At 43.5% G+C, this 25,794-nt stretch overlaps 1 protein-coding gene across 1 annotated transcript in view; it reads left to right on the forward strand.

Annotated features, from left to right (window-relative positions):
- The window catches only part of GLDN (gliomedin), a 56,544-nt gene that overhangs the window by 10,335 nt on the left and 20,415 nt on the right, over nucleotides 1-25,794 (forward strand). The window contains exons 2-4 of the mRNA XM_040226514.1: nucleotides 13,274-13,325; nucleotides 25,155-25,172; nucleotides 25,533-25,640. Coding sequence (XP_040082448.1) covers nucleotides 13,274-13,325; nucleotides 25,155-25,172; nucleotides 25,533-25,640 — 178 coding nt within the window. The remainder of the gene's footprint in view (nucleotides 1-13,273; nucleotides 13,326-25,154; nucleotides 25,173-25,532; nucleotides 25,641-25,794) is intronic.

The raw sequence follows: 25,794 nt of genomic DNA on the forward strand, positions 1-25,794 counted from the left end.
TAGCTGAGGTGATGGTATCAGAAATGGAGAAGATCTATATCCTAGAAATACCATGAAATAAGGATGAATTGAACTTGGGAAATAATTGGATGTAAGAAAAGAGAAAGGAGCCACCTGGTCCACATCCATCCAAAGACGGTGGAGTGATCAGAATTGAGGAAACTGAAGTGGGTTAGTTTAGATGTGAGAATGCTACATTTGTGTTGAGTTTGAACATGAGATGAAAATAGAGGAAAAGGGGAAGGAAAAGTGAAGAATGAAAGAATATTCAAGGAAAAGAGAATACCCTTCTTCCAAGAACTATGTGTTCTCCATCAGAGAAGTCTTCACAAGTCTAAAAAGTATAAGTCAGTTCCCAAAGCCTAAATAATGACCTCTAGAAAGAATGTTATTTCCCAGATAGTCGTTTTTATGGTTCATGGGTTCAAACCATACATATATGCTGGGTATTGAATTTAGGGAAGTTAATTACACTAAGCATAATTTGTAAATATTCATGTGCAAGGTGGACTCATGCATTCATTCTTCTGTTGATCAAAACTTTTTGAACGCCACAGAAACAGCATGTTTGTCAAACCAACAGTTTCATCCAGCCAATGTTTCAATGCTAACAACATCCTCAACTGTTGTGGATGAGCATCTCAACCTAGCTGCTGCTGCTGCCTAAGTCCTTTCAGTCATATCTGACCCTTTGCGACCCCATAGACAGCAGCCCACCAGGCTCCTCTGTCCACAGGATTCTCTAGGCAAGAATCCTGGAGCGGGTTGCCATTTCCTTCTCCTCTCAACCCAGGGACCTCCTTTAAATATTTTCTGGACTAATCTCTTATAGCTGTTCCTTGTGCAGAGGGAGGAGGGGGCTGAGCAGGGAGTAGCTTGACAAAACATCTTCACAAATGGTTTTGCTATGTACAAAGGATGCCAAAGGGCAGATTTGGGATAATGGATTAATTCTTTGTCCTTCCCACCAACACTGGACAAGTTACTTAACTACCATTTATGTATACTTTTCTGACTATAAGGTGAAGCTAAGCATACTTAGATAAGAATCAAAATTATCTGAAGATGCTTGTTGAAAGGAATAATGAGAACACAGAATATTATTATTAACAGTTAGTGAAAGATTATTCCAGCAGCACTCCTGCTTCAGAAAAATCCATTAGAGGCCTAGGGGAGACAAGTGATTCTTAGCTCACTTCAAAACACTCATCTCTTCCACCCATAACCTCTTATGCACTTATCGTCTGTATCACACAACTAAAACTTTGTTTGTGTACAGTTTTGGTCTCTAATTTGTCATCCCTAGTCACCTTTGTCTCTTTAAATATATCTCACCACTCTGCTACACTGTTAGCAAGGTATTTGATGAATATCTCTTCACTGACACATGCATCTACAACTCAGCAAGGGCAACTATAGACTAAGATATCTGCCAGTTTCTGAATCTAGTTTCTTTACACATGAGGAGTTTTGGAGATGAGTCCTGGAGTATTTTTTAAAATCTTTTCTAAGAATTCTTGCTATCCATCAAATAGGAGTTTGTGTCAGGTATTGGTAAGACTGATTTAGCAGCCCTGCTCTACCTGTTGGAGATTCCTTCATTCATTTGCCATGTAGTTACCTACTATATCACAGGCACTATCGTGGGTGCACAAGAAACAGTATAAGCGAACCATGCAAATCCCTGTCCTGTTGGGGTTTACATTCTGGGAGGGTAGCAACAGACAAGAGCCAAGGTAAATAAGTAAATTACCTGCAGTATTAGAAAGTGAAAGTGCTATGAAGAACAATAAAGCAGCATGAGGATTAGGGAGCAGGAAGGGGGAGATGCAGTTAGAAGTCTTCTGGGTGGGAAAGGCCTCACTAAGAAGGTGACATTTGAACAGAAAACTTGAAGGAGGTGAGGGAGTGAGCCATGTGGAAATCTACGGAAGGGCTGTTCAGGCAGAAGGAAGAGCTAGAGCAAAAGCTCTGAGATGGGGGAGTGTACAGAGAGCACAAGGAACAGTAAGAAGAGGGAGTGGGAGGGAGTAGTAGGAAATGGGGTCAGAGGATAACTGGGCAGAGAAAGGACCAGAGGACCAGTTCATGTAGAGCCTTGCAGGATGTTGTAAAGACACTGGCCTTTATGCAGGAGTTGGGGCGGGGGGCGGTCTTTGAAGGATTTTAGGCAGAGTAATATGATCTGACTTGCCTTTCCAAAGGATCACTACAGTGGACTAGATTCTTTGGAGGGGAAGCATGGGCAGTGGTAGCAGGGAAGCTATTTACTTGGCTATTGCAGTGAAAAAAGGTAGTGGCTGAGGGGTGGAATGCTAAGTGGATCTGCCTAGATATGTCTGATGTCAAGCTGCTAGAATTTGCAGACAGCTTGAACCTGCGATGTGAGGTGGGGGGCGGGGGGAAGGAGTTCAATGACTTCAAAGTTAGTGGCCCAAGTAGTGGAAAGACAGAATTGTCATTAACGAGATAGAAGAACTGCAGATGGAACAATTTTGAGGGGAATTTCAAGAGTTCAGCTTGGGGTATGTTAACACCAAGGTTTCTTTTAGATGTTTAAGTGAAGATATTGAAGAGGCAGCTGAATACCTGAGTCTGTGAGGGAGGGAATCCCTGCTGGCAGTGTACCTAAGAAACAGTGGGGAGGCCGAGCATGATAATATTCACTACCTGGACACAGGGAGACTCTAACCAACAGTCCATCTACTCCTGAGGTTACTGAGGCTTAGAGAGATAAAACATCCTGTTCAACGTGACAGAGCCAGTGAGTGAAGGAACTGGCACTCACAGCAGACTTAACTGTGTCTGACTCCCAAAACACATGTACTTTATACCACACCTTTCAGCCCTGGGTGTTATCTTTTAATTCTTCTACAGGGTTTTCTTTTTTACGGGGGGGGGGGGGGCCGGGGGGGCGCTAATTTTGTTGTTCAGTCTCTTAAGTTGTGCCCAACTCTTTGCAGCGCTATGGACTGCAGCATGCCAGGCTTCCCTGTCCTTCACTATCTCCCAGAATTTCTCAAACTCATTTCCATTGAGTGGATAATGCCATCCAACCATCTCATCCTCTGTCACCTCCTTCTCTCCCTGCCTCAGTCTTTCCCAGCCTCAGGTTCTTTTCCAGGGAGTTGATTCTTGCATCAGGTGGCTAAAGTATTGGAGCTTCAACATCAGTCCTTCCAGTGAATATTCAGGGTTGATTTCCTTTAGGATTGATTGGTTTGATCTCCTTGCTGTCCAAGGGACTCTCAAGAGTCTTCTCCAACACCACCGTTCAAAAACATCAATTCAATGGAGACTAGCCTTCTTTATGGTTTAGCTCCCACATCTGTACATGACTACTGGAAAGCCATAGCTTTGACTATACAGACTTTTGTTGGCAAAGTGATGCTTTTCCTTTTTAATACGCTATCTAGGGAGAAGGCAATGGCACCTCACTCCAGTACTCCTGCCTGGAAAACCCATGGACGGAGGAGCCTGATAGGCTGCAGTTCATGGGGTCACTAAGAGTCGGACACAACTGAGCAACTTCACTTTCACTTTTCACTTTCATGCATTGGAGAAGGAAATGGCAGCCCACTCCAGTGTTCTTGCCTGGAGAATCCCAGGGACGGGGAGCCTGATGGGCTGCCGTCTATGGGGTCACACAGAGTTGGACACGACTGAAGTGACTTAGCAGCTTAGCACCAGCAGGTTAGTCATAGCTTTTCTTCCAAGGAGCAAGTCTTTTAATTTTACACTGCATTTTCATAGATGTTTGAGACCACTTTTCATTCAGCACCCCAGTGTCTGTCTGGCTGACCCAGCCCTAACCAGATGTCTCTACTCAAGAGAGCATGAAAGGTATGTGTTATTTCCATCCAAACCAGGGGCACATCAATAGCTCCTGGTTTTGCAGTGATGTTGCTATGGGCAGGAGAGAGATGGCCATGTCTCAGGGACCCTAATAGGATAAGCCTCAAATCTCTGGGCTCCCATTTTCTAGGGATTAATGGAGTATTTGCCAAAATAAAGTTATCTTAAGCAAATAGACACAAAGAGAAACAGTAACCACATGCTAGACATTTGGTTCCCATAATCTACTGGTCAAAAATGAATAATATCTTTGGCTGAAGAGCACATTCTGTTCCCAGTTGACTGAGTAATCAGTCAGTTTAGTTCAGTTGCTCAGTCGTGTCCGACTCTCTGTGACTTCATGAACTGCAGCACGTCAGGCCTCCCTGTCCATCACCAACTCCCAGAGTTCACTCAGACTCACGGCCATCGAGTTGGTGATGCCATCCAGCCATCTCATCCTCTGTCATCCCCTTCTCCTCCTGCCCCCAATCCCTCCCAGCTTCAGAGTCTTTTCCAATGAGTTAACTCTTCACATGAGGTGGCCAAAGTATTGGAGTTTCAGCTTTAGCATCAGTCCTTCCAAAGAACACCCAGGACTGATCTCCTTTAGAAGGGATTGGTTGGATCTCCTTGCAGTCCAAGGGACTCTCAAGAGTCTTCTCCAACACTACAGTTCAAAAGCATCAATTCTTCAGTGCTCAGCTTTCTTCACAGTCCAACTTTCACATCCATACATGACCACTGGAAAAACCATAGCCTTGACTAGATGGAGGTATTAATACTTATGAAATGTCTACTATATGCTGAATGTCATTCTAATGCTGGCAAAGGGACCAGATGAGAGAATGGGGCACACAGGAAGAAGATGAAATAGTTCTTACCAAGAGGTGCCTATTTGGTTGGGGAGCCAGAGCAACATGAAGGAGCCCGGTGATGCTGCTGGGCTGTAAAGGGATCAGTCAGTGGGGATGGAGGTCTTTGAGGAAGGTTGGGCAGGATTTAGCTGGTCTCTGAAGATACCCATTTGAACCAAGAGCACTCAGCCCCAAGCCATCAGCATGGGATGGCCAACATTTTTTCCCTTGCATCAACAAATGCCTGGACCTTTGGCTGATCTTCCTGTGGGGCTGCAAGAAGAAGGTCATGCCTCAGTATTTCATCCACAGACATGGCAAAGCCTGCCTTCCTGTTGGGGTCTGTAGATTGTCATCACCACATCTTGGTCCCAGTGTGAATTCCTGCCTTTCAGAGGGATGAGTCCGGAGTAGCTGACCCCAGCTTCAGACTCCATGGGGGATTCTTCCAACACCTGTGGTCGAATCCTTCAGCAGCTGGGCCAAGGCTTTCCTAGCTTAATCCCAGGCTGATCATCCACTCCCAGGAAGCTGTTTCTAAAGGACCATTTGCATGCACATAATAGCAGCAATTTGCACAATTAAGGAGAACCATAAAGGGTATTCAGTTGTCTAAGAAAAATGGAATTTAAGTTACAAAATAGGTCACATCTGAAAGGTGACTTGGAATTAAACAGCATTCTCCACAGCAAACCAGAGCCAGTACTTGGGGAACAGCAGAGAAGCCGTGACAGGACATATTATTTCAGCAGCATGCAAACTGGTGGTGATGGACAGGTTCGCTCTTTTACTTTTTTTTATGATCAGTCCTGAGAGTAAAATGTGAGAGGAAAGGAGTTCAAGAGGGTAGCCAGCCAACCACCTGAGGCTTTGTGTGCAGATGAGTAGTGGCAGCACACGGAATTTCGCTCTATTTATCCTGATGAGAAAGAAACACTTTTGATTAAGCCTTTCATTTTTGAACAGAGGAGACTGCTTGAAGTTGATGCATAATCAACTAGTAAAAATCTAGTGTCTTGTTCACATTCAAAGTAAACTAAAGCAGAGATTTGCATTTCCTGTTGAATTTCACACAATTCCTTTTGCAAAATCTAAATGGTATAAAACCAGTAGTGCATGCTAAGTCACTTCAGTTGTGTCCAACACTGTGCAACCCCTACCAGGCTGTCCATGGGATTCTCCAGGCAAGAAGACTGGAGTGGGTTGCCAAGAGATCTTCCTGACCCAGGGATCAAACCCTCTTCTCTTAGGTTTCCTACATTGACAGGCGGGTTCTTTACCACTAGCTTCACCTGGGAAGCCGCAAAAAATATAGATATGGTAGGAAATAGGACTTCTGCCCTGGAAGCCAGCTCTGGGAGCCTGGGCCAGCTACTTCACTTGATTTCTTTGGACCTCAGCTTTATCATCCCTCCTCCGCTTGACTCTAGGTCTCTGGTTGTCTCCCCCTACTTCCTCCCCAACTCCTCCTGGGAGTAGAATTTGAAATCATCCAACTCTCTCATTTTATGGATAAATCAACCCAAAGTAGCTCCATTCTATTTGTTTTCTATTGAGGGGTTTGGCAATTTATGTGGGAAAAAGAAAAATCTTAAGATTAATGAACAACTTCAAAATCACTAGACAGCTATTCTAGTTCATTCTACGTTCACTTGTCTAGAAGAAACAGAGATCTGTCCAAGTTATTGCAAGTGATGGGCGTAATGAGGAATACATGACATTGAGATTCCTAGGGAAAGCTCTGTAATTAAAACCATCCTTTGGACTCATATAATGTTTGCATGCTTGCTTTTCTCACTCTGAATTATTAAAAACACAGCAAGTAAAAACCACCCATAATCCAATATATCTTTTCAAATGATATAAACTAAGAAGTAAAAATTACCCTTTTATCTCCTAGTCTCAGTCCTCAAGAGGAAACAAGACCTCAATGATTTGGTTCATGAACCTTCAAAGTTTTCTCTGTGCTTATCCAAACATATCTAAATGTTCTTTTTTCAACCAAAAAGTTCTCCTGTTATGTGGCTTGTGTTGTTTTTAATCACTCAGCAGTATGCTTTCAAGATTAGTCACATAGATCTACTTCATTCTTTTGTATCTGCTTAATAAGTGCCTTATTCTAAAGGAGATTGGTCCTGGGTGTTCTTTGGAAGGACTGATGCTAAAGCTGAAACTCCAGTACTTTGGCCACCTCATGCGAAGAGTTGACTCATTGGAAAAGACTCTGATGCTGGGAGGGATTGGGGGCAGGAGGAGAAGGGGATGACAGAGGATGAGATGGCTGGATGGCATCACTGACTCGATGGACAAGAGTTTGAGTGAACTCCGGGAGTTGGTGATGAACAGGGAGGCCTGGCATGCTGCAATTCATGGGGTCGCAGAGTCGGACACAACTGAGCGACTGAACTGAACTGAACTGAATAAGTGCCTTGTTGTGTGTGTGTGTGTGTATGTGTGTGTTAGTCACGCAGTCATGTCCAACCCTTTGTGACTCCCTGGACTGTGTAGCCCACCAGGCTCCTCAGTCCATGGAATTTTCCAGGCAAGAACACTGGAGTGGGTTGCCATTCCCTTCTCCAGGAGATCTTCCGGACCCAGGGATTGAATCCAGGTCTCCTACATTCCAGGCAGATTCTTTACCATCTGAGCCACCAGGGAAGCCCAATAAGTGCCTCACTGATAAACATTTAGATCGTTTGCATGCTTTTGCCATCACAGTGTGGAGATGAACATTCTCATCAGATATCCTTGTATAGTCTTACAAGTGAGATTCCCAGTTCATAGCATTTTCTTTCTCATCAGTTCAGTTCAGTTCAGTTCAGTTCAGTCGCTCAGTCGTGTCCGACTCTTTGCGACCCCATGAATCACAGCACGCCAGGCCTCCCTGTCCATCACCAACTCCCAGAGTTCACTCAGACTCATGGCCACCGAGTCAGTGATGCCATCCAGCCATCCTATCCTCTGTCGTCCCCTTCTCCTCCTGCCCCCAATCCCTCCCAGCTTCAGAGTTTTTTCCAATGAGTCAACTCTTCTCATGAGGTGGCCAAAGTACTGGAGCTTCAGCTTTAGCATCATTCCTTCCAAAGAAATCCCAGGGCTGATCTCTTTCAGAATGGACTGGTTGGATCTCCTTGCAATCCAAGGGACTCTCAAGAGTCTTCTCCAACACCACAGTTCAAAAGCATCAATTCTTCGGCACTCAGCTTTCTTCACAGTCCAACTCTCACATCCATACATGACCACAGGAAAAACCATAGCCTTGACTAGACAGACCTTAGTCGGCAAAGTAATGTCTCTGCTCTTGAATATACTATCTACGTTGGTCATAACTTTTCTTCCAAGGAGTAAGCGTATTTTAATTTTGGCGCAGTCACCATCTTTCATGATTTTGGAGCCCTGAAAAATAAAGTCTGACACTGTTTCTACTGTTTCCCCATCTATTTCCTATAAAGTGATGGGACCAGATGCCATGATCTTCGTTTTCTGAATGTTGAGCTTTAAGCCAACTTTTTTACTCTCCTCTTTCACTTTCATTAAGAGGCTTTTTAGTTCCTCTTCACTTTCTGCCATAAGGGTGGTGTCATCTGCATATCTGAGGTTATTGATATTTCTCCCGGCTTGTGTTTGATTATTGATTCCAGCTTGTGTTTCTTCCAGTCCAGCGTTTCTCATGATGTACTCTGCATATAAGTTAAATAAGCAGGGTCTTTCTCATAGAGGCTGCCAAATTAGTCCCATCTATTTTTAGTTTGAATTAAACACAACTCAAGCCAACTGGTGCCAAATTAGCACGAAGCCCATTACTTTTCTTCAGAGGCTTTTTCCTTGCCCCTGAATTGCCCAAGATTCCATGGGTTCTACCAATCCAGTGAGACCAGTTCTGTATCCAGAGAGAAAACTGGGAGATCTGGTCAGGCCACAGATGGGACCTCTTTGGGCTGTCTTTTCCTCCATTGCTGCCGTATGTTACAAAAGTTGAAAGCAAGTCCCCATGTATTGTGATATGTCTTCGTCCACTGCAGCATGACCTCAAGGTGACCCTGAGATGCTACAGCATTTCTTCTGGGAGGATGGCCCCACCTCCTCAGCAAAAATCCTGACCTAAGCTACCCGGGGGTACCATTCTTTATGTTGCACCCAGGTTGACAGCCGTTGTCACCTGCTCTCAAGACAAGCTGTCTTTTGGAGACCATTGACGTGCTTTCCTACTTGAACCCCATCTCACCAGTGGAAAAGTTCTAGGTCTGGAAACAGGTACTGTTCTGTGCATGGGGATACAGACAAAATAGCAAATTCTCCTGCTGTCAAAATGCCTTCATTCTTTGGAGAAAAGGCACAGGTAATAAACAAATGCATACAGAAGCCAAGATAATATTGGATAACGGTGAGTGCTACAAAGGCTAAAAGCCTTGAGGTGATGGGGACTGGCTGCTAGGGTTACTCTCAGGTGGGGAGTCAGGGAAAGCCTTAACTAGGTGACATTTGAGCTGAGGCCTCTGTGAAGATGTGAGCGCAGTTTATAAGGCTTGGCAAAGACCAGTGGTGATGGTCAGTATGATTGGAGTCCAACAGTGGTGGAGTGGGGGTAGATGGTCTTGAGAGAGGGCAGGGCCATGTCCTGCATGGATCCTCATAACCCCCAGGGCTATGAGTTTTAAGGCTGTTTTCAATTCACCATTCTCAAATCCTAAATGAAGATCTAGAAAGCCTGGTCTACCAAATATGACTCCTTAACTTGACAAGCTAGGTTTTTATGGCTTTCAATTTTGAATTTTCTGATTTTCATCCAAACTCTTAAGCATTATTATTAGGAAAAAAAATGTTTCTTTTTTTCTTATGGTCATACCTTTTCCCACCATGTTTTACTTTGATACAATCTTATATAAACCATGTTTGTTAAAGAATATTCCCAAGTGAAGACTGACACAATTTACTGGTAAATATGTAATTAACTTTTAGCATATAAATGAAGCCAAAAGGTCAGGAAATGCGAACTCCTTATTTATCACTTTTATAGAAGCTATGCTAACTCCAGACCAGTGATGAACATAAAAGAGAGAAAGGTTAATTTTCCCTATTGATGCTTCTGTTGTTTCCAACTACTTCTCCTGCCGTGATCCCCCAGGCAACAAATGAGGCATTTATGAAGTCTCTAATGGTTCTCTCAATGAACAATTACGCATATTTTAAGATGATAAATTTTGTAGTGCAGCTGATTGCATTAATTTGTGAAAATGACTCAAAGCAGTGAATCGAAATTTCTTCTGCCTGTGTTATAATACTCATCCAAGCCACAGCAGAGAATACAGTAGACCTAGAATCAGGGAACCTGGAGTTGAGCCCAGCTTTTCCACGAGCAAGCTGTATGACCTTGAGTAAATGACATCACCTCGCTAAGCCTCTCTGTTCTTATCTATACAAAAGGGAGAGTCCCACTGCCCAACATACTTCAGCTCAGAGAGTTTTGGGGGCTAGGAGGGAACGGTCTGTGTTGGGAAGGACACCTGGGATGTCCTAATGCATTGCTTGGCTGGAGGTGGTATATGGATGTTTGTTTTATTATTCATCTTATACTATTGGCACACATTTTATATTTTTGTGGTATATATGATATATTTCACAATAAATTTCTAAAGCAGTCAGTAAGCACCTGTGGCACACTTCACAAACAGTGAATACAGTACAAGTCTTTTCCTCCAGGTCTCCTAGCAGACAAAAGAAACCTAGGTAGAAGACAAAACAGATTTTCCCTTCAAATCAAAACAAGTTTTCTTTAAGAAGAGTTTGAGAGAGAAATCAGCAAAATTTTTGGAATAAAACAAAAGTGCATTTTGTTTTATGAAGTGTGGGCATTGGTATAGCTCCCTCTCACCCTGGCTCTCTACTCCTCCTTACTTGAGGAGGAGTTTTTAGGTTTTAGTTCCTCTTTTTAGGGTTCTCTCCAGAAATAGTCTAGAAAGTCATAGACAGAGAATCTGGAAAGCAGCAAGAGAGAAAGTGCATAGAAGCATTTTCATATGTACTACTTTTTTACTTAAACGAAAGCGTGTTATACATGCTGCTCTATGTTTTGTGTGCTTTTTTTTCCATTTATCTTAGAGATCTTTCAGTATTGGCTTTATGGATTTAAATTTAGTCTTTTCCACAGTATTTCATTGTATGAATATGCTACAATTTCTCTAACCAGACTTCACTGATAAATATTGAGGTTGTTTCTAACTTTTGCTCTTGCCCACATTTCTAAAATAACCATGTTTGTACATATATCTTCTCATGCATACGTGAGTGTATCTGTAGGATAAATCATAAAATATAATGGGTCAAAAGACAGATCCATTTAAATTTTAGTAGATATTGTCAAAATGCCCTCCATAGAGGCAGTGTCCCTTTGCGTTTCCATCAACACAGTATGAGAGTGCTCCTTTCCTGATACCCTTGTGAGAAGTACTCTGTTATTCTTTTTATTTACAAACTGAAAGGTAAAAATAGTATTTCATAATTTGATGTGTTTCTTCAAATATAAGTGAAGATAAGACACTCTTTTATTTTTCTTCTTTGAGCTTTCTGCATGGATCCATTGCCCATTTTCCTTTGTTTTTTCTTTTGTTCCTTTACTTAAGGCTTTGTAGCAACTCTTTGTATACAAGCTCTTTGCATAATTATTCTTCTAAGTTTGCGTTTCTCCTTTGTTATTGCTTATAGTACTTTATGTCTTATAGAAATGTTTAATTATTAGACAGTCAAGTTTATCACATTTTTTCCTGTATATAGTATGGGGATTGTTTCTTTCTTAGAAAAGTCTTTCCTACTCTAATACCATTATAAATATTTTTCCAAAGGTCTCCTTCAGTAGTTTGTTTTTAACTTTAAAATTTTCAACTAAGGCTGCTCAATTAACCTTTTTAGTGTAAGGAGTGAAACAGAGATCTGTATTTATGTTTTTCCCTAGATGTGTATCCAGCTGTCTCAACTCCATTTCCCAATTGATAAGGTTTCTTCCCACAGTTCTGAAATGCCACCTTACTTGGGTTTAAAATTTTCTCTATGTATGAATTTGAAATTCTTAGATGGTAAATTGATAAATTAAGTAAATCATTCCTGGCATATCCAAGAGACCATCAAAACAGTAGCATAAATAGAGTTTGCTTATCCCATACCAGGCCCTCTTGTGAGTGTACTGCATGTATTCAATCGTGTATCCACGTCACCATGCTATAAGTAAGGTAGGTACTGTTAGCTCCTTTATAGACAAGGATGAGGTTAGACAAGGACAGCACAGAGAGGTTAAGTAACTTTCCCAAAGTCATACTATTTGTGAATGACAAAGCCATGATTTGAACACAAGCAATTTGACTTCAGGATTCATGCCTTCATCTGTACTTTCTGCTGCCTTCACAAAATAGAAAACATTTTTGTGTATGCTTCCTACATCCAAGGAGCTGTTCTAAGAACTTCATATATAACTTCACTTAAGTTTCACAGCAATCCTAAGATGTTAAGTACTACTAATAGCCCCATTTCACAGATAAGCAAACTGAGACAGAATGGAATTTGTTGTTTTAGTCTCTAAGTCGTGTCCGACTCTTTTGCAGCCCCATGGACTATAGCCCCGACTGCAGCCCACCAGGCTCCTCTGTCCATGCAATTCTCCAGACAAGAATACTGGAGTGGGTTGCCATTTCCTTCTCCAGGGGATCTTCCTGACCCAGGGATCAAACCTGCGTCTCTTGCATTGGCAAGCAGATTCTTTATCACTAAGCCACTAGGGAAGTGGAACTAGAGAACAGAAAGAGAGAAGGGTATGGTGTGAGATGAGGCCAGATAACGGAGGAATTTTGCTGTATCTTCAGAGCAGCTAGGCATCACAAAAGCGATTGAATCAGGGCTGACCTGATCAGATTTGGGTTTTGTGAAGCTCACAAGCAACAGCATGGAAAACGAATGCGGGAAGTGTTAATTGGTGTGAGGGAACCTCATGTCAGGCTGGCAGCGCGGTGCAGTGACCGTGCACTCCAGATGGCCATCCAATGGCAAGTAAGCAGTGTCCCCACGACATGAGAATCACTGCTTTCAGGGTAGTTTCCACACGCCATGCATGGAGCTCCCTAACCCTAAAAGCAGCTATTCATATAATCTACATTTTCAGAAGAAACCAAAACATCAAGGAGCGAAGTACCTTATCCATACCCACTCACAGAGTTAAGTATGTGCTTCAGACTGCTGAGTTCACCAGTCCTGTTTATTCAGATCCACAGATTGAGTCCTTCAGACCCTGGGGAGCCAGCTTGGGTTTAGATTTGGCTGTTCCTCCCCCATCCTCTGCCTTCTCAGAGTTTGATAGAAGTCAAGGATATTCTGTTGATGATGTCGATAGAAATAGCTGCTGATACAAGAAAAATCTGTATCTTTAGATCTTTCAGGGGTGTCTTTTCAGTTTTAGATTAACTGTTCCTCAGACTTCTACCTATTCTTCTGAAGCAGTTTTGGAAATTTTTATTATTGTTTTCTGTTTTTCTGAATAAAGAGCAAGTTCAGGGTCTACTGCCTACCGTGCTGCTGGTAATGGTCCTCTCTTCCCACAGATCCGAGTGATGGTGGACCTGTGCAACAGTACCAGGGGCATCTGCCTCACAGGTAAGCTGGCTGGCACTGAACAAGAGCAGCTCCCATGGGGAACGCACGTGCTGGCCGAAGGGCCTGGGGTAGAGTGAACACCTAGGAACCCCTTAGCTTTATGAAAGTGCTTGTTGGTTTACTTGTATACCAGATGTTTTCAATGGGCTAAAACTCAGTAGTAACATAAATTTTAAAAAACAATAATATTTTTGGTATTGCCATAGAAATCCAGCCATGGAAAATAACTAGGTCTTGGGTAATTAGAAATATGTGGTACCTTGAACTGAGGCCAACACTAATTCCCATTAGTGCTTTAAAAGGGAAAAGAAAGGAAAAAGACCTTGCTAAGTAGTAGAGAGCCCTTACCAGAAGTAGTTATTTCCCCATATCGTACATATAGCTTGAATGGGAAACTCTAGAGGCAAACTGCTAATTAGTGAAGAAAATGTTTCTTATGACGATTTCTCTGTGTAGTGCCTACTATGTGCTCTATGGGACTGGAGGTTGGTCACACCCTGTCCCCTTCTATTCAATGAATCAAAGACAAATAGAAAGGAAGGAGGGAATTAACCTCAAGTATATCAAGCCTTAGGACCTGGAGTGGCTGATGGATGGAGCAGGGGAAGAGAGGCATGGTGTTTGGTTTTCTTTGGCTGCAAGGCATGTGGGCATGCAGGATCTTGGTTCCCCTGACCAGGAATCAAACCGAAACCCATGTCCCCTGCAGTGGAAGGGCAGAGTCTGAATCACTGAACAGCCAGGGAAGTCCCTGGGGAGTGGTCTTGGTGTGATTATACCTGACTCTGGCAGAGACCTGCTTCTCATCTCAGGGGAGGAGTGCCTGCCCACTGCCTTCAGAGCTCACAAGCTCACATGCAGAATGCTGCTCTGGCCAAAGGGCTGGGGACAGAATGAGTACCTAGAAACACTTTAGGTTATGAAAATACATGTTGATTTGCTTTTACCAGACATTTTTAATGGGCTAAAAATCAATTTATAATTATGAAAAATAATAACATTTTCATTATTACCATAGTAGTATGACCATGGAAAATAACTAGGTCTTGGGTAATCAGAAATGTGTGGTACATTGAAATGAGACCAGTGACCCAATTCATCACTCTCTGCCCCAACCAGGCATTGACCACCAAGGATAGGCCTATAGTGCCTGGTCTCAGACACTGCATTTCCTGTCTCTCTGAAGGGGGTGCAGCATTCTGAGGAAACAGAGGGAAGTTATTTTTGCATTAAAAATCTATTATGAAGAGGTCTGGATCTAGATGGCAGGGTAGGAAGATCCTGAGCTCTCATCTTCCCGTGGACACACTGAAACTACAACTACTTACAAAACAATTATCTCCAAGAACAACCTGAAGTCTAGCAGAACAGGTTTTCTAAACTAAGGACAGAAAGAGAAGGACACAGTGAGGGACCCATGTAGAATGAACAGAGACACAGTCTAGTCAAACCCACACCCCCAGTGCAGCAATCCACAAGCAGGAGGGATGTCACAGCCACAGAGATTCCCCCCGAAGAGCAAGGGGTCAAAGCCTCACATCAGGCTCCCCAGCCTGTGGGATGTGCATGGGGAAGACGAGCCCCCACCACACCTGGGTCTGAAAACCAGTGAGGCTTTCTTTCAGGAAAGCTGAAGGGCTGTGGGAAACTGGGACTCTGCTCATTGCATACACTTTCATTCACTCTAACTTCCAGCACAGAGGCAACAGCTTGAAAAGTGCTTGGGTCACATAAGAAGGAGATTCACTGATGAATTTTAAGGCATGTGCTCGAGGGACAGGGATCTGGAGGAACTTCCTCTGGGAATGGAAGCGCTGGCAGACACCATTTCTGTCACTCTCCACCAAACTGACACTGTGTGCCCCACCGCGATGCTCCCCTGAGGACTGACTCCAGCCAGTCCCTCCAAAATACTTCTTGCCCTGCCCTACCCAGAGGGCAGCCCTAGCTGGCATCAACACCCCTCCAAAGCAGCTCCTACTTTAGGGGGCCAGCCCCACACCACAGAGCACTCACAGTAGTCCCAGCCGGACCTTAAAGCCAGTTGCACTGGAGGCTAGCTCCACACATCAGCAGGCCCGCAGCAGTGCTCTGGTGACCAGGGGGCAATTGCACCATTGAGCTGCCCCTTCTACATAAGGCCACTCTTCTACAACTAGGAGATGTAGCCGACACCCTTAATACATAGAAACAAGCACAGAGAGTTAGGCAAAATAAAGAGACAAAGGAATACCTTTCAAATGAAAAAATAAATAAATAAAAATAACACAAAACACCAGAAAAGGAGCTAAATTAAACAAAGATAAGCAATTTACAGATAAAGTGTTCAAAGTAACAGTCATAAAGATGCCCACCGACTCGAGAAAACAATGGATGAACTCAGTGAGAATTTAAACAAAGAGAGAGAAAATATAAGAAAAAAGAACCAATCAGAACTGAAGAATACAGTAACTGAAATGAAAAATACACTAGAATGAATGAACAGCAGATTAGAGGATGCAGAACAGATCAGCAGTCTGGAAGAACAGTGGGAGCCACCCAATCAAAACACTGAAAAGAAAAAAGAACTTTAAACAATCAGATAGTGTAAGAGACCTCTGGGGCAAGAGTACTAACATTTGCATCACAGGGGTCCCAGAAGAAGACAGAGAGAGAAAGGGACAGAAATCCTACTTAAATAATGTCTGAACACTTCCCTTGCCTGTCAAAGGAAACAAACATCCAAGTAAAGGAAGCACAGAGAATCCCCCCAAAAGACAAACCCAAAGAGGTCCACACCAAGACACATTATAATTAAAATGTCAAGAATTGAAGAGAGAATCTTAAAAGCAGCAAGAAAAAAAAAAAAACAAAAACCTAATTATGTACAAGGAAACCCACATAAGACTATCAGCTGTTTTTTCAGCAGAAACTTTATAGGTGGGAAGGGAGTGGCATGATATATTGAAAGTATTGAAAGAAAAATAATTTACAGCCAAGAATACCCAACATTCAGAATTGGAGACATGAAGAGTTTTGCAGTCAAGAGAAAGCTTGTAAAGGAGTTCATTACCACTAAACAGGCCTTACAAGAAACTTAAAAAAAAAAAAAAAAAAAACCACTTCTTTAAATAGAAAAGAAAAGGCCATAGTTAGAAATAAAATTATGAAAGAAAAACATCTCCATGGTAAAGACAAACATATAGTAAAGGTAGTGAATCAACTACCAAGAAAGTTAATATTAAGTTTAAAAGGTAAAAAGTAGTAAAATTATCTATAACTAAAATAATTAGTTCAGTGATGCACAAATAAAAACATGTAAAATATGATGTCAGAAACATTAAATGAAAGAAAGTAAGGTACAAGTGGAATGCTTGTAGAACCTGCTCAAACTTAAGTGACCACCAACTTAAAAGAGACTGTTCTATACCTAAGTTGTTATATGTGAACCTTTAACTAAGGAGACAAAAGTCTTGTACTCAGAAAACTGGGCTTTCCATGTGGCTCAGTGGTAAAGAATCTGCCTGCCAATGCAGGAGACATGGGTTCAGACCTTGGGTCAGGAAGACACCTTGGAGAAGGTAATGGCAACCCACTCCAGTATTCTTGCCTGGGAAATCCAATGGGCAGAGAAGCCTGGTGGGCTACAGTCCATGGGGTCGCAAAAGAGTCGGACATGGCTACTGAACAACAAAAACAACTCAGAAAACTACATTTCAATTCAGTTCAGTCGCTCAGTAGTGTCTGACTCTTTGTGACCCCATGAACTGCAGCCAACTCCCAGAGTTTAATCAGACTCATGTCCATTGAGTCGGTGATGCCATCTAACCATTTCATCCTCTGTTGTCCCCTTCTCCTCCCACCTTCAATCTTTCCCAGCATCAGGGTCTTCTCCAAAGAGTCAGTTCTTCACATCAGGTGGCCAAAGTATTAGAGTTTCAGCTTTAGCATCAGTCCTTCCAATGAATATTTAGGACTGATTTCCTTTAGAATGGACTGGTTGGATCTCCTTGCAGTCCAAGAGACTCTCAAGAGTCTTCTCCAACACCACAGTTTAAAAGCATCAATTCTTTAGTGCTCAGCTTTCTTCACAGTCCAACTCTCACATCCATACATGACTACAGGAAAAACCATAGCTTTCACTAGATGGACCTTTGTTGGCAAAGTAATGTCTCTGCTTTTTAATACGCTGTCTGGGTTGGTCGTAGCTTTTCTTCAAGGCACTGATAAAAGAAACTGAGGGTGACACAAATAGATGGAAAGATGTATTGTATTCACGACCTGGAAGAATTAAGAGTGTTAAAATGATTATACTACTCAAAGCAATCTACAGAGTCAATAAAATCCCTATCAAAATGCTAATGTTATTTTTCACAGAACTGAAATAACCCTAAAATTTGTATGAAACCACAAAAGACCCCACATAGCCAAAGCAATCTTAAGAAAGGTGAACAAAGAACTTCAAACTTCCTCATTTCAAACAGTATTGCAAAGATAGTAATCAAAACTGTATGGTTCTTTTTAAAAAAAAATTGGAGTATTGTTGATTTACAGTGTTATGTTACTTTCTGCTGTACAGCACAGTGAATCAAAACTGTATGGTATTGGCACAAAAACAGACATATAGATCAATGGAACAGAATAGATGCTTCTATCATCAATTAATTTATTATGACAAGGGAGCCAGTAACAGACAGTGGAGAAAGACAGTCTCTTCAATAAATGGTGTTGGGGAAGTGGATTTGCCACATGCAAAAGAATGACACTGGGTCACCATCTGCAAAAATAAGCTCAAAACAGATTAATGGCCTAAATATAAGATTTGAATCCGTAAAACTCCTAGAAGAAAACAAGAAATATACTCTTTGACATCAGTCTTAGCAATAAATTTTGGCTCTGTATCCTCAGGTACAAGCAACAAAAGAAAAACAAATGGGATGACAGAAAATTATAAATCTTTTGCACAGCAAAGGAAACATCAACAGAAAAGCAAACCAAGCAAATGGGAGAATATATTTGCAGCTGATTTATCTGATAAGTAGTTAATATCCAAAATATTGAATATATAAAGAACACAATATAAAAATCTATTTAATTAAAAAATGGATAGAGGACATGAATAGACATTTTTCCAAGGAAGACATATAGATGACCAACAGACACACGAAGAGATGCTCATTTTCACTAATCATCAAGAAAATGCAATTTAAAACCACAATGAGATATCACCTCATTCATGTTAGAATGGCTGTTATCAAAAAGACAACTAAAAATAAGTGTCAAGGAGATGTGGAAAAAGGAACTCTTATGCACTGTTGGTAGAATTGTAAATTGGTGCAGCTACTATGGAAAACAGTATGGAGGTTCCTTAAAAAATTAAAAATAGAAGTAGCATATGATCCAGCAATTCCACTTCTGGGTATTTATCTGAAAAAAATAAGAAACTAATTAGAAAAGCTATATGCACCCCTGTCTTCACTGCAGCATTGTTGACAATAGCCAAGATATGAAAACCTAAGTACCCATGATAGACGAATGGATAAAGAAGGCATGCTATAAATACACACAATAGAATACTACTCAGTCATTAAAAAAGAACGAAATTTGAAGCAAAATGGATGGACCTCGAGGGTAATGTGCTAAGTGAAATAAGTCTGACAGAGAAAGACAAATGTATGCTTTCACTTATATATGCAATCTAGAACACAAAACAAGTGAACAAACATAATAAGACAGAAACAGACTCACAGACACAAACAGGTGGTTGCCAGAGGAGACAAGAGGGAGGGGTTAGGGGATAAGTGAAATAAGTGAGGGAGATTAAGGGGTATAGACATCCAGTTATGAAATAGATGAGTCATGGGAGTGTAGTGTCCAGCATAAGGAATATAGTCAATATTATCACAGTAACTTTGTATTGTGAAAGATTACTAGACTTGTGGTGATCAGTTTGTAATATATATTAATGTTGAATCATGATGTACTACACCTGATACTAATATAATTTGTATGCCAACTATTCTTCAATTTTAAAAAAATTCTGTTATGGAATAAATGCACAGCTCCCATGGACTCTAAAGATAACCACAAGACTTTGAAGCCAGCTGGAGCTTGTGTTGGGTCTCCTCAGTCTAAGGCTCCAGGCTCTGAGGAGGTCCTGCTCACTTCACAGGGCTGCACTGGGGAAGGCTGAGAACCCCTGCACAGTGTGCATGGACTTGGAAGAAACCTATGCTTCCATATTCTCCCCAGGACCTCTCATTACCTGCCAGGCATTAGGAGCTCTGGTTGCATTTGTAGAGTGACTAAATCTGTGATTTTTGTAAGTGATTAATGGGGGTGGTGGGCTAGCAAGAAAGATGCTTCCTGGAGGAACTCTGAGTCCAAACCTGACTCTTGTTGGCTTAGTTTAACCTGAGAGAAAAGCTGTAATCCTGTAGCTTCTTAGAAAATGTTAATTGAGTTATTACTCAAGTCACATTTCAGCCCTTACAGAAAATTAAATATCTTCAGAACAGCTTAGTCCTTTATTCTGAAACCCTTGTGGCTTAAGCACCTTTCTTACATCTCTGGGAGTCCCTTTTCAGCATTGCTGCATGTGACAGTAATGAGCGCTAGAGAAATGCTCAAATGGATAGAATTACAGGCACAAAAGCCCTGTTGAGAGGCACAGGAAAAGCCTCTTCCTTTTTGATTTTTATAGTGATAGAATGAGAGCCAGGCTGTTCAGTGAATGTGGGCCAGAGCTATTGAGACCACTTAGGGGAGACTGACGGGATCGCATCTGTGCTGGAGATGGGTTGAGAAGGTTATTCTTTGGCACCTAAAAATGCTTTTCAAAAGCCAGTTCCTTTTTTCATGACAGCTTGAAATTGGGTCTTCTTTTACACAGAAAGCTCTTCAATTAAAACTTAGGTGTGAAAAGTACAAGTTGTATGTACTTTTTTACAAGGCAAGGAGGCACCCAGGGATAGGCCAAGGTGCCTGTATTGGGGGCAGGGAGGTGAGAGGACCCAGGACCGAACTGGGGAGCTTCAGAGGGAGAGGCAGAGAGCAGCAGTCCAGAGGTTACAAGGTTACAAGGCTCCCAGATGACACCTTCAGGAAGGGTTGCCAGGACAGACCCTGGGTTTGGGCCTGAGAACAAGATCTAGTTCTTCACTGGAGTCATCTTGAAAAAGCAGGTGCTTGTGACTTGAGGCTAGTCCAGCTGTGACCAGGAAAGCCCCTTCCTCTTCCTTTTCCAGGACTCAGCTGTGGTTGCTCTGGGGACAAGGACAGATGCTGTGGAGTTTTGTGCAGCCTGTGACATCTCAGGTGAATAGTGAGGGCTGTTCACAAGCCAGAGTAGTCAGGGTTTACAATTTTGCTAATGCAGAGTTTGTCAAATGACATGTGGTTTTCTGGATGCATCTTACCCCTGATCCCAGGTTTCCTTGGGACCCCAGAAGTATGTCTTCTGGAAGAGCAGGCTATCGTGAAGAAGGCAGGTCTTGGGTAATTCTTCACTTCCAGTGGCCTCCACATATAGGCTTATTGGAAAATCTCTAAATCATCATATTGCTGAACTGCTTGTTGGGACCAAGGTGCTTCAGATCCACAGTGCCCATTCTCCTTGCAGAGACATAACTCCAAGTCTGTGATAACTCTTCTTATCCTATACCCAGGCATCAGTCGTGGGCCACTGTTGCTACCTAGCATGGCCTCAGGTCCCAGGTCATTCTTTTGTGGTGGTGCAGAAAGTTGTCTTAACTGATTGGAGTTGGCACTTGAAATAATATCCAACTCTTCTCATTTTTAAGGTTTTCATGGCCATAATCCAAAATTGAAATGCACCAAATAAAAGAAATTAGACCAAAGCTCCACTTTAATGGGGCATATGGGGAAAGACACATATTTTTCCACATCAGGTGCCCTGGGACTGGCAGACTAGCTGGCAGCAGGGCCAGTTGCAGAGGGTGGACCAGCACACAGAGGGTGGGAGCTGAGGCCTCAAAGCTGTAGCCAGTCCAACCCAAGTGGGAAGCCCCCTTCTTAGCATGGAACCTTGTATAAGTGCACTGGTGGCAGGCCCAGGGAACAGCTCTGCGTACAGCCTTAATATGAACGTGACTGCCTACACGTGTTCCTAGAGGGTCTGTTATTCCAGAAGGGGACAAGGGTCAGGAGCTGAGAAAACATCCTGCAAGACAGTTTTCTAGTGGCTAGTTGGCACATATTATTTGACATCTGACATTATTATAATGACTCATATTTGGGGCTTCTTCTGGGTGTGAGGGGCCATGAGCAGCTCTGTTGGTATCCTGGGGACCCTAGGACAGTCACCATCACTCTGCTCCTGAGCTCTTTGAAACTATCATCCTTTCTTTTCTGAAATTCTCTAGTTTGAAGGCCTGAGTGTGGACTTCACAGGTGGTGCAGTGTTAAAGAATCTGCCTGCCAATGTAGGGGATGCAAGAGATGTGGGGTTCGACCCCTGGGCCAGGATCATCCCCTGGAGATGGAAATGGCAATCCACTCCAGGATTCTTGCCCAAAAAGTCCCATGTACAGAGAAGCCTAGCAGGCTACAGTCCTTGAGGTCACAGAGTCAGACACAACTGAGCTTGCATGCATGCATGAGGCCTGCTGGGCTGGCCTTGCTCTTCCATCTCCAGAGCACTCTCTCTCTCTTTCCTGGTGCTGCTTCTGTCTCCTGCCTCCCTCCAGGTAGGATGTGTCCCCCGCTCTGCATCCCCAGATTTGGCTCAGATATTTCACTCTTACCTGAAGGCTAGTATCTCCCAGTCTTTCTAGGGTCATGAACCCCTGTAAGGACAATGACTGATTCTTTTCCCAGAGAACTTTCACATCAGGTCCTGGGAACCCAGGACCATCTGCACTCCAGTAACATGGTGCTTGGTAAAAATGCAGGTTCCCGGGCCTCATGCTAATTCAAACTGGATCAGAATCTCCAGATTGGTCCCAGGTATCTGCATCTTTATAAGCATTCTAGTTGACTCTAGGCCTCAAGTGACTAAGAACTGTAGCCGTAGGATGTCAAGGACATTGGGTCAGGGTCAGTAAACCCTAATCTAAGCACCTCATCATAGCAACATCCTTGGCCCTAACCTCATGAGAAGAGTTGACTCACTGGAAAAGACTTTGATGCTGGGAGGGATTGGGGGCAGGAGAAGAAGGGGACGACAGAGGATAAGATGGCTGGATGGCATCACTGACTCGATGGACGCGAGTCTGAGTGAACTCAGGGAGTTGGTGATGGACAGGGAAGCCTGACGTGCTGTAGTTCATGGGGTCGCAATCGGACACGGCTGAGTGACTGAACTGAACTGGCCCTAACTAATGTGCCCTAAGTGTACAGCTCCGGCCAGGGCCTCTCTCTAATACTCCATTGCATGGAAACGGACTGTCCCGAGAACTCTTGCAACCTACTATATACAGTTGATTCTTGCTTGTTCACCTTTTTTCTACCAACCTGCACATCTGAATTTGGCTCTATCGGCAATCCGGATTGACTGTGGATTGATTTCTGTCTGACAGCTATGGAAAGTCCACATTGCGGCCTTACCAGGGCGTTTGTGGCGCCATCTTGCGGTATGACTACAGGCTACCCTGATCCTAGAAAGCGCCGTGCCATTGCCAGCAAATCATTTCTGCGCAACTTAGGACTATATACATATAAAGCATACTGTCAAACACTTGCTCTTTTGAAAGTTTTCATGTCTGTCAAATAGGCCTGGGTACTTCCAGGCACCGAATCATCTGAGAGGCCTTCTGTTTTGCCTCCAACCAGACAAGGAGTCCTGCCCGTTCTTCCGCGGAAAATACCTCTCGCATTTCTAGCTCCCTCTAGAACGCTACAGTCACCAACCACATTTATCTTCAACCTTGTCCCAAGTTTGAACTACAAACATCCTCTGAATGTTTTCTCCTCCACAGCCCCACCCCCGCCTCTTTCTCTCTCTCTCATCTCATTCCCTGCTGCTGCTGCTGAGTCGCTGCAGTCGTGTCCGACTCTGTGCGACCCCAGAGACGGTAGCCCACCAGGCTCCCCCGTCCCTGGGATTCTCCAGGCAAGAACACTGGAGTGGGCTGCCATTTCCTTCTCCCTAGTTGTATTCTATTTCCATCTACAGAAAGGATCACAAGCGTGCAGATTTCAGTGTCATCTTCCCTTCTTAAAACTACTATGGCGCCGCGCTGCCTTGCAGATACTGCCTATGTCCCGGACCAGGCCTTCAAGTGTTGCTGCGCCATATCCCTCCTCCAAGTACCGGGCCTCATCTCTACACGTTCCAGCTGGGCCAGTTTCCCTTCTCTCTCTCACCCCTGGACCTTTGCTCCAGCTGGTCTCGTGCAGGGGTGCCCAGCCCTCAGCCCTGCAGCTGTCTCAGGCCCCCTGGGTCTTCAGAGCTACAAGTGAAGGCTCAGACTGCCCTTTGCCCAGACTGTCCCAGCACCTCTGTGGTTGCTTCTCTGTTGCTCCCTCATATCTCGCTGTGGTTTCAGAGTATTCACCTAACTCAGTTCAATTGTAAACATGACAGATTCAAGGACCAAGATTTCTTTATTATTATTTTATTAATTTTTTTGGCTGCACTGACTCTTCATTGATGCACACTGGCTTTCTCTAGTTGCTGCAAGCCAGAGCTACTCTTCACTGCTGGCTGGTTCATGGGCTTCTCCTTGCAGTGGCTTCTCTTGTTGTAGGACATGGGCTCCAGGGTGTGTAGGCTCAGTAGTTGCAGTGCAAAGGCTTAGTTGCGCTGAGGAACGTGGGATCTTCCCAGACCAGGGATTGAACCTATGTCCCTCGCATTATTAGGTGGATTCTTAACCACTGGACCACCAGGGAAGTCCCAGGGTTTCTATGGGTAGATTTTGGTGCACACAGTAAGTGCTTTGTAAATGGTGGTTTTCTGAAAAGTCACAGGACTTGGATCTTTAGACAGACCTTCTCACTCCAATTGGAGAAGGGCGTGGCAACCTACTCCAGTATTCTTGCCTGGAGAATTCCATGGATGGAGTAGCCTGGTGGGCTACAGTTCATGGGGTTGTAAAGAATCGGACATGACTGAAGCAACTGAGCCTGCACACACCCACTCCGATATTGGTGACTGTTTATGTGGTCAGAGAAACAAAGACCCTCAACTGTTCATGTTGCAACCTGACTGGTCTGTATGAGTGCTTATTAAGTGGAATAATTGACCCTAAAACTGTTTGTGGAGCAATTTATTATGTTAGATTATGTGTAAATGATTCACTTGAACACCTTAGATCTTTTTTAGGGTGATTATAAATGAGGAAAGGTATTTGTTACCTGATCTGAGCCCTCAGGTTTTCTCAGGCAATTTTGTGCAACAAAATAGAAACCCAGCAAACCAGCTTTTGCTCTCAACTCCCCTGGGTGGCCCAGAGGAGACAGGCTGTCTGGATGAGTGCATTCAGGGCTGCTCCCAGGACAGCTGGCTCTCAGCCCTGCAAATGCAGCACTTCCTGACACCTAGCTGCACACAAACTGCTGCAGGGCCCACCCACATGATCACCAAACCTCATGTAATTAAGTTGACTTTGGAGTCTATGGTGAAGCCACTTAGAAATTATTCTTAGTGCCACTAGAACTTGAGCAAAAGTGGGTTTGATTGGACTATGGGTATTTGTCTAATTGTTTTTAAGGCTCTTTGGGCAAATATACTGAATTCTAAATAAAAGGCCCAGGGCAATTCCTTAGGGCCCATAGATGATCAGAATGTTTTAAGAGGGGGAAGATGCTCTTTGTTCTTTGAGTTCGGAAGTTAACTTAGCTTACTTCTATCTGTGGTTTATCATCTAAATTTTTCTTCTGTTGTAGGACCACCTGGCCCAGCAGGTAAGAACCTATAGATATTCTGAGTTTGCAGGGAGGATGTGGGTGGCTGGCTCCCCAGGATCCCTCAGAAGGGACTGAGGCAGGGAGAGGGGAAGAGTCCAGAGGCAGCCTTGACTACAGCTGTGTCCCCACCTTCTCTCTACCCGAGTCACCAGCTCTCCTGCCTCCTTCCACTTGAGAGCCTGCCATCACCATTCCCTACCTGACACTGCTTTGGGTGGTGGTGGGGAAGGAAAGGAAGAAGCAGGAGAAGCTCTGGGAGAGGCCTTGATGCCTGCCCAGTCTCACTGGCTAAAGGAAATAATGTTAACTTCAGTGAACATTTTTTTCAGTGTTCCCGTTTCCCGTGTTTTGATGCAGGGCCTCCCGGAGTCAGTGGATTACCAGGACACAACGGATCAAACGGACAGCCTGGTCTCCAGGGCCCAAAAGGCGAAAAAGGAGCCAATGGAAAAAGAGGAAAAATGGGTATTTAGGCACAGCTTTTCTAATTAAATCCCTTGGTTGTTTTGTCTCCCTCGTTGCATGTTGGATGCGCCAACACTGGTGCAGTGGGGGAAAGCGCTGCATCTCTGAATGCAAGGCTGGTTAAGTGTTGCCTGGAAGCTGCTGTGTTCTGAGG

Source organism: Oryx dammah, unplaced genomic scaffold (assembly GCF_014754425.2).
Source record: "Oryx dammah isolate SB20612 unplaced genomic scaffold, SCBI_Odam_1.1 HiC_scaffold_26, whole genome shotgun sequence".
Classification (NCBI taxonomy): Eukaryota; Metazoa; Chordata; class Mammalia; order Artiodactyla; family Bovidae; genus Oryx; species Oryx dammah.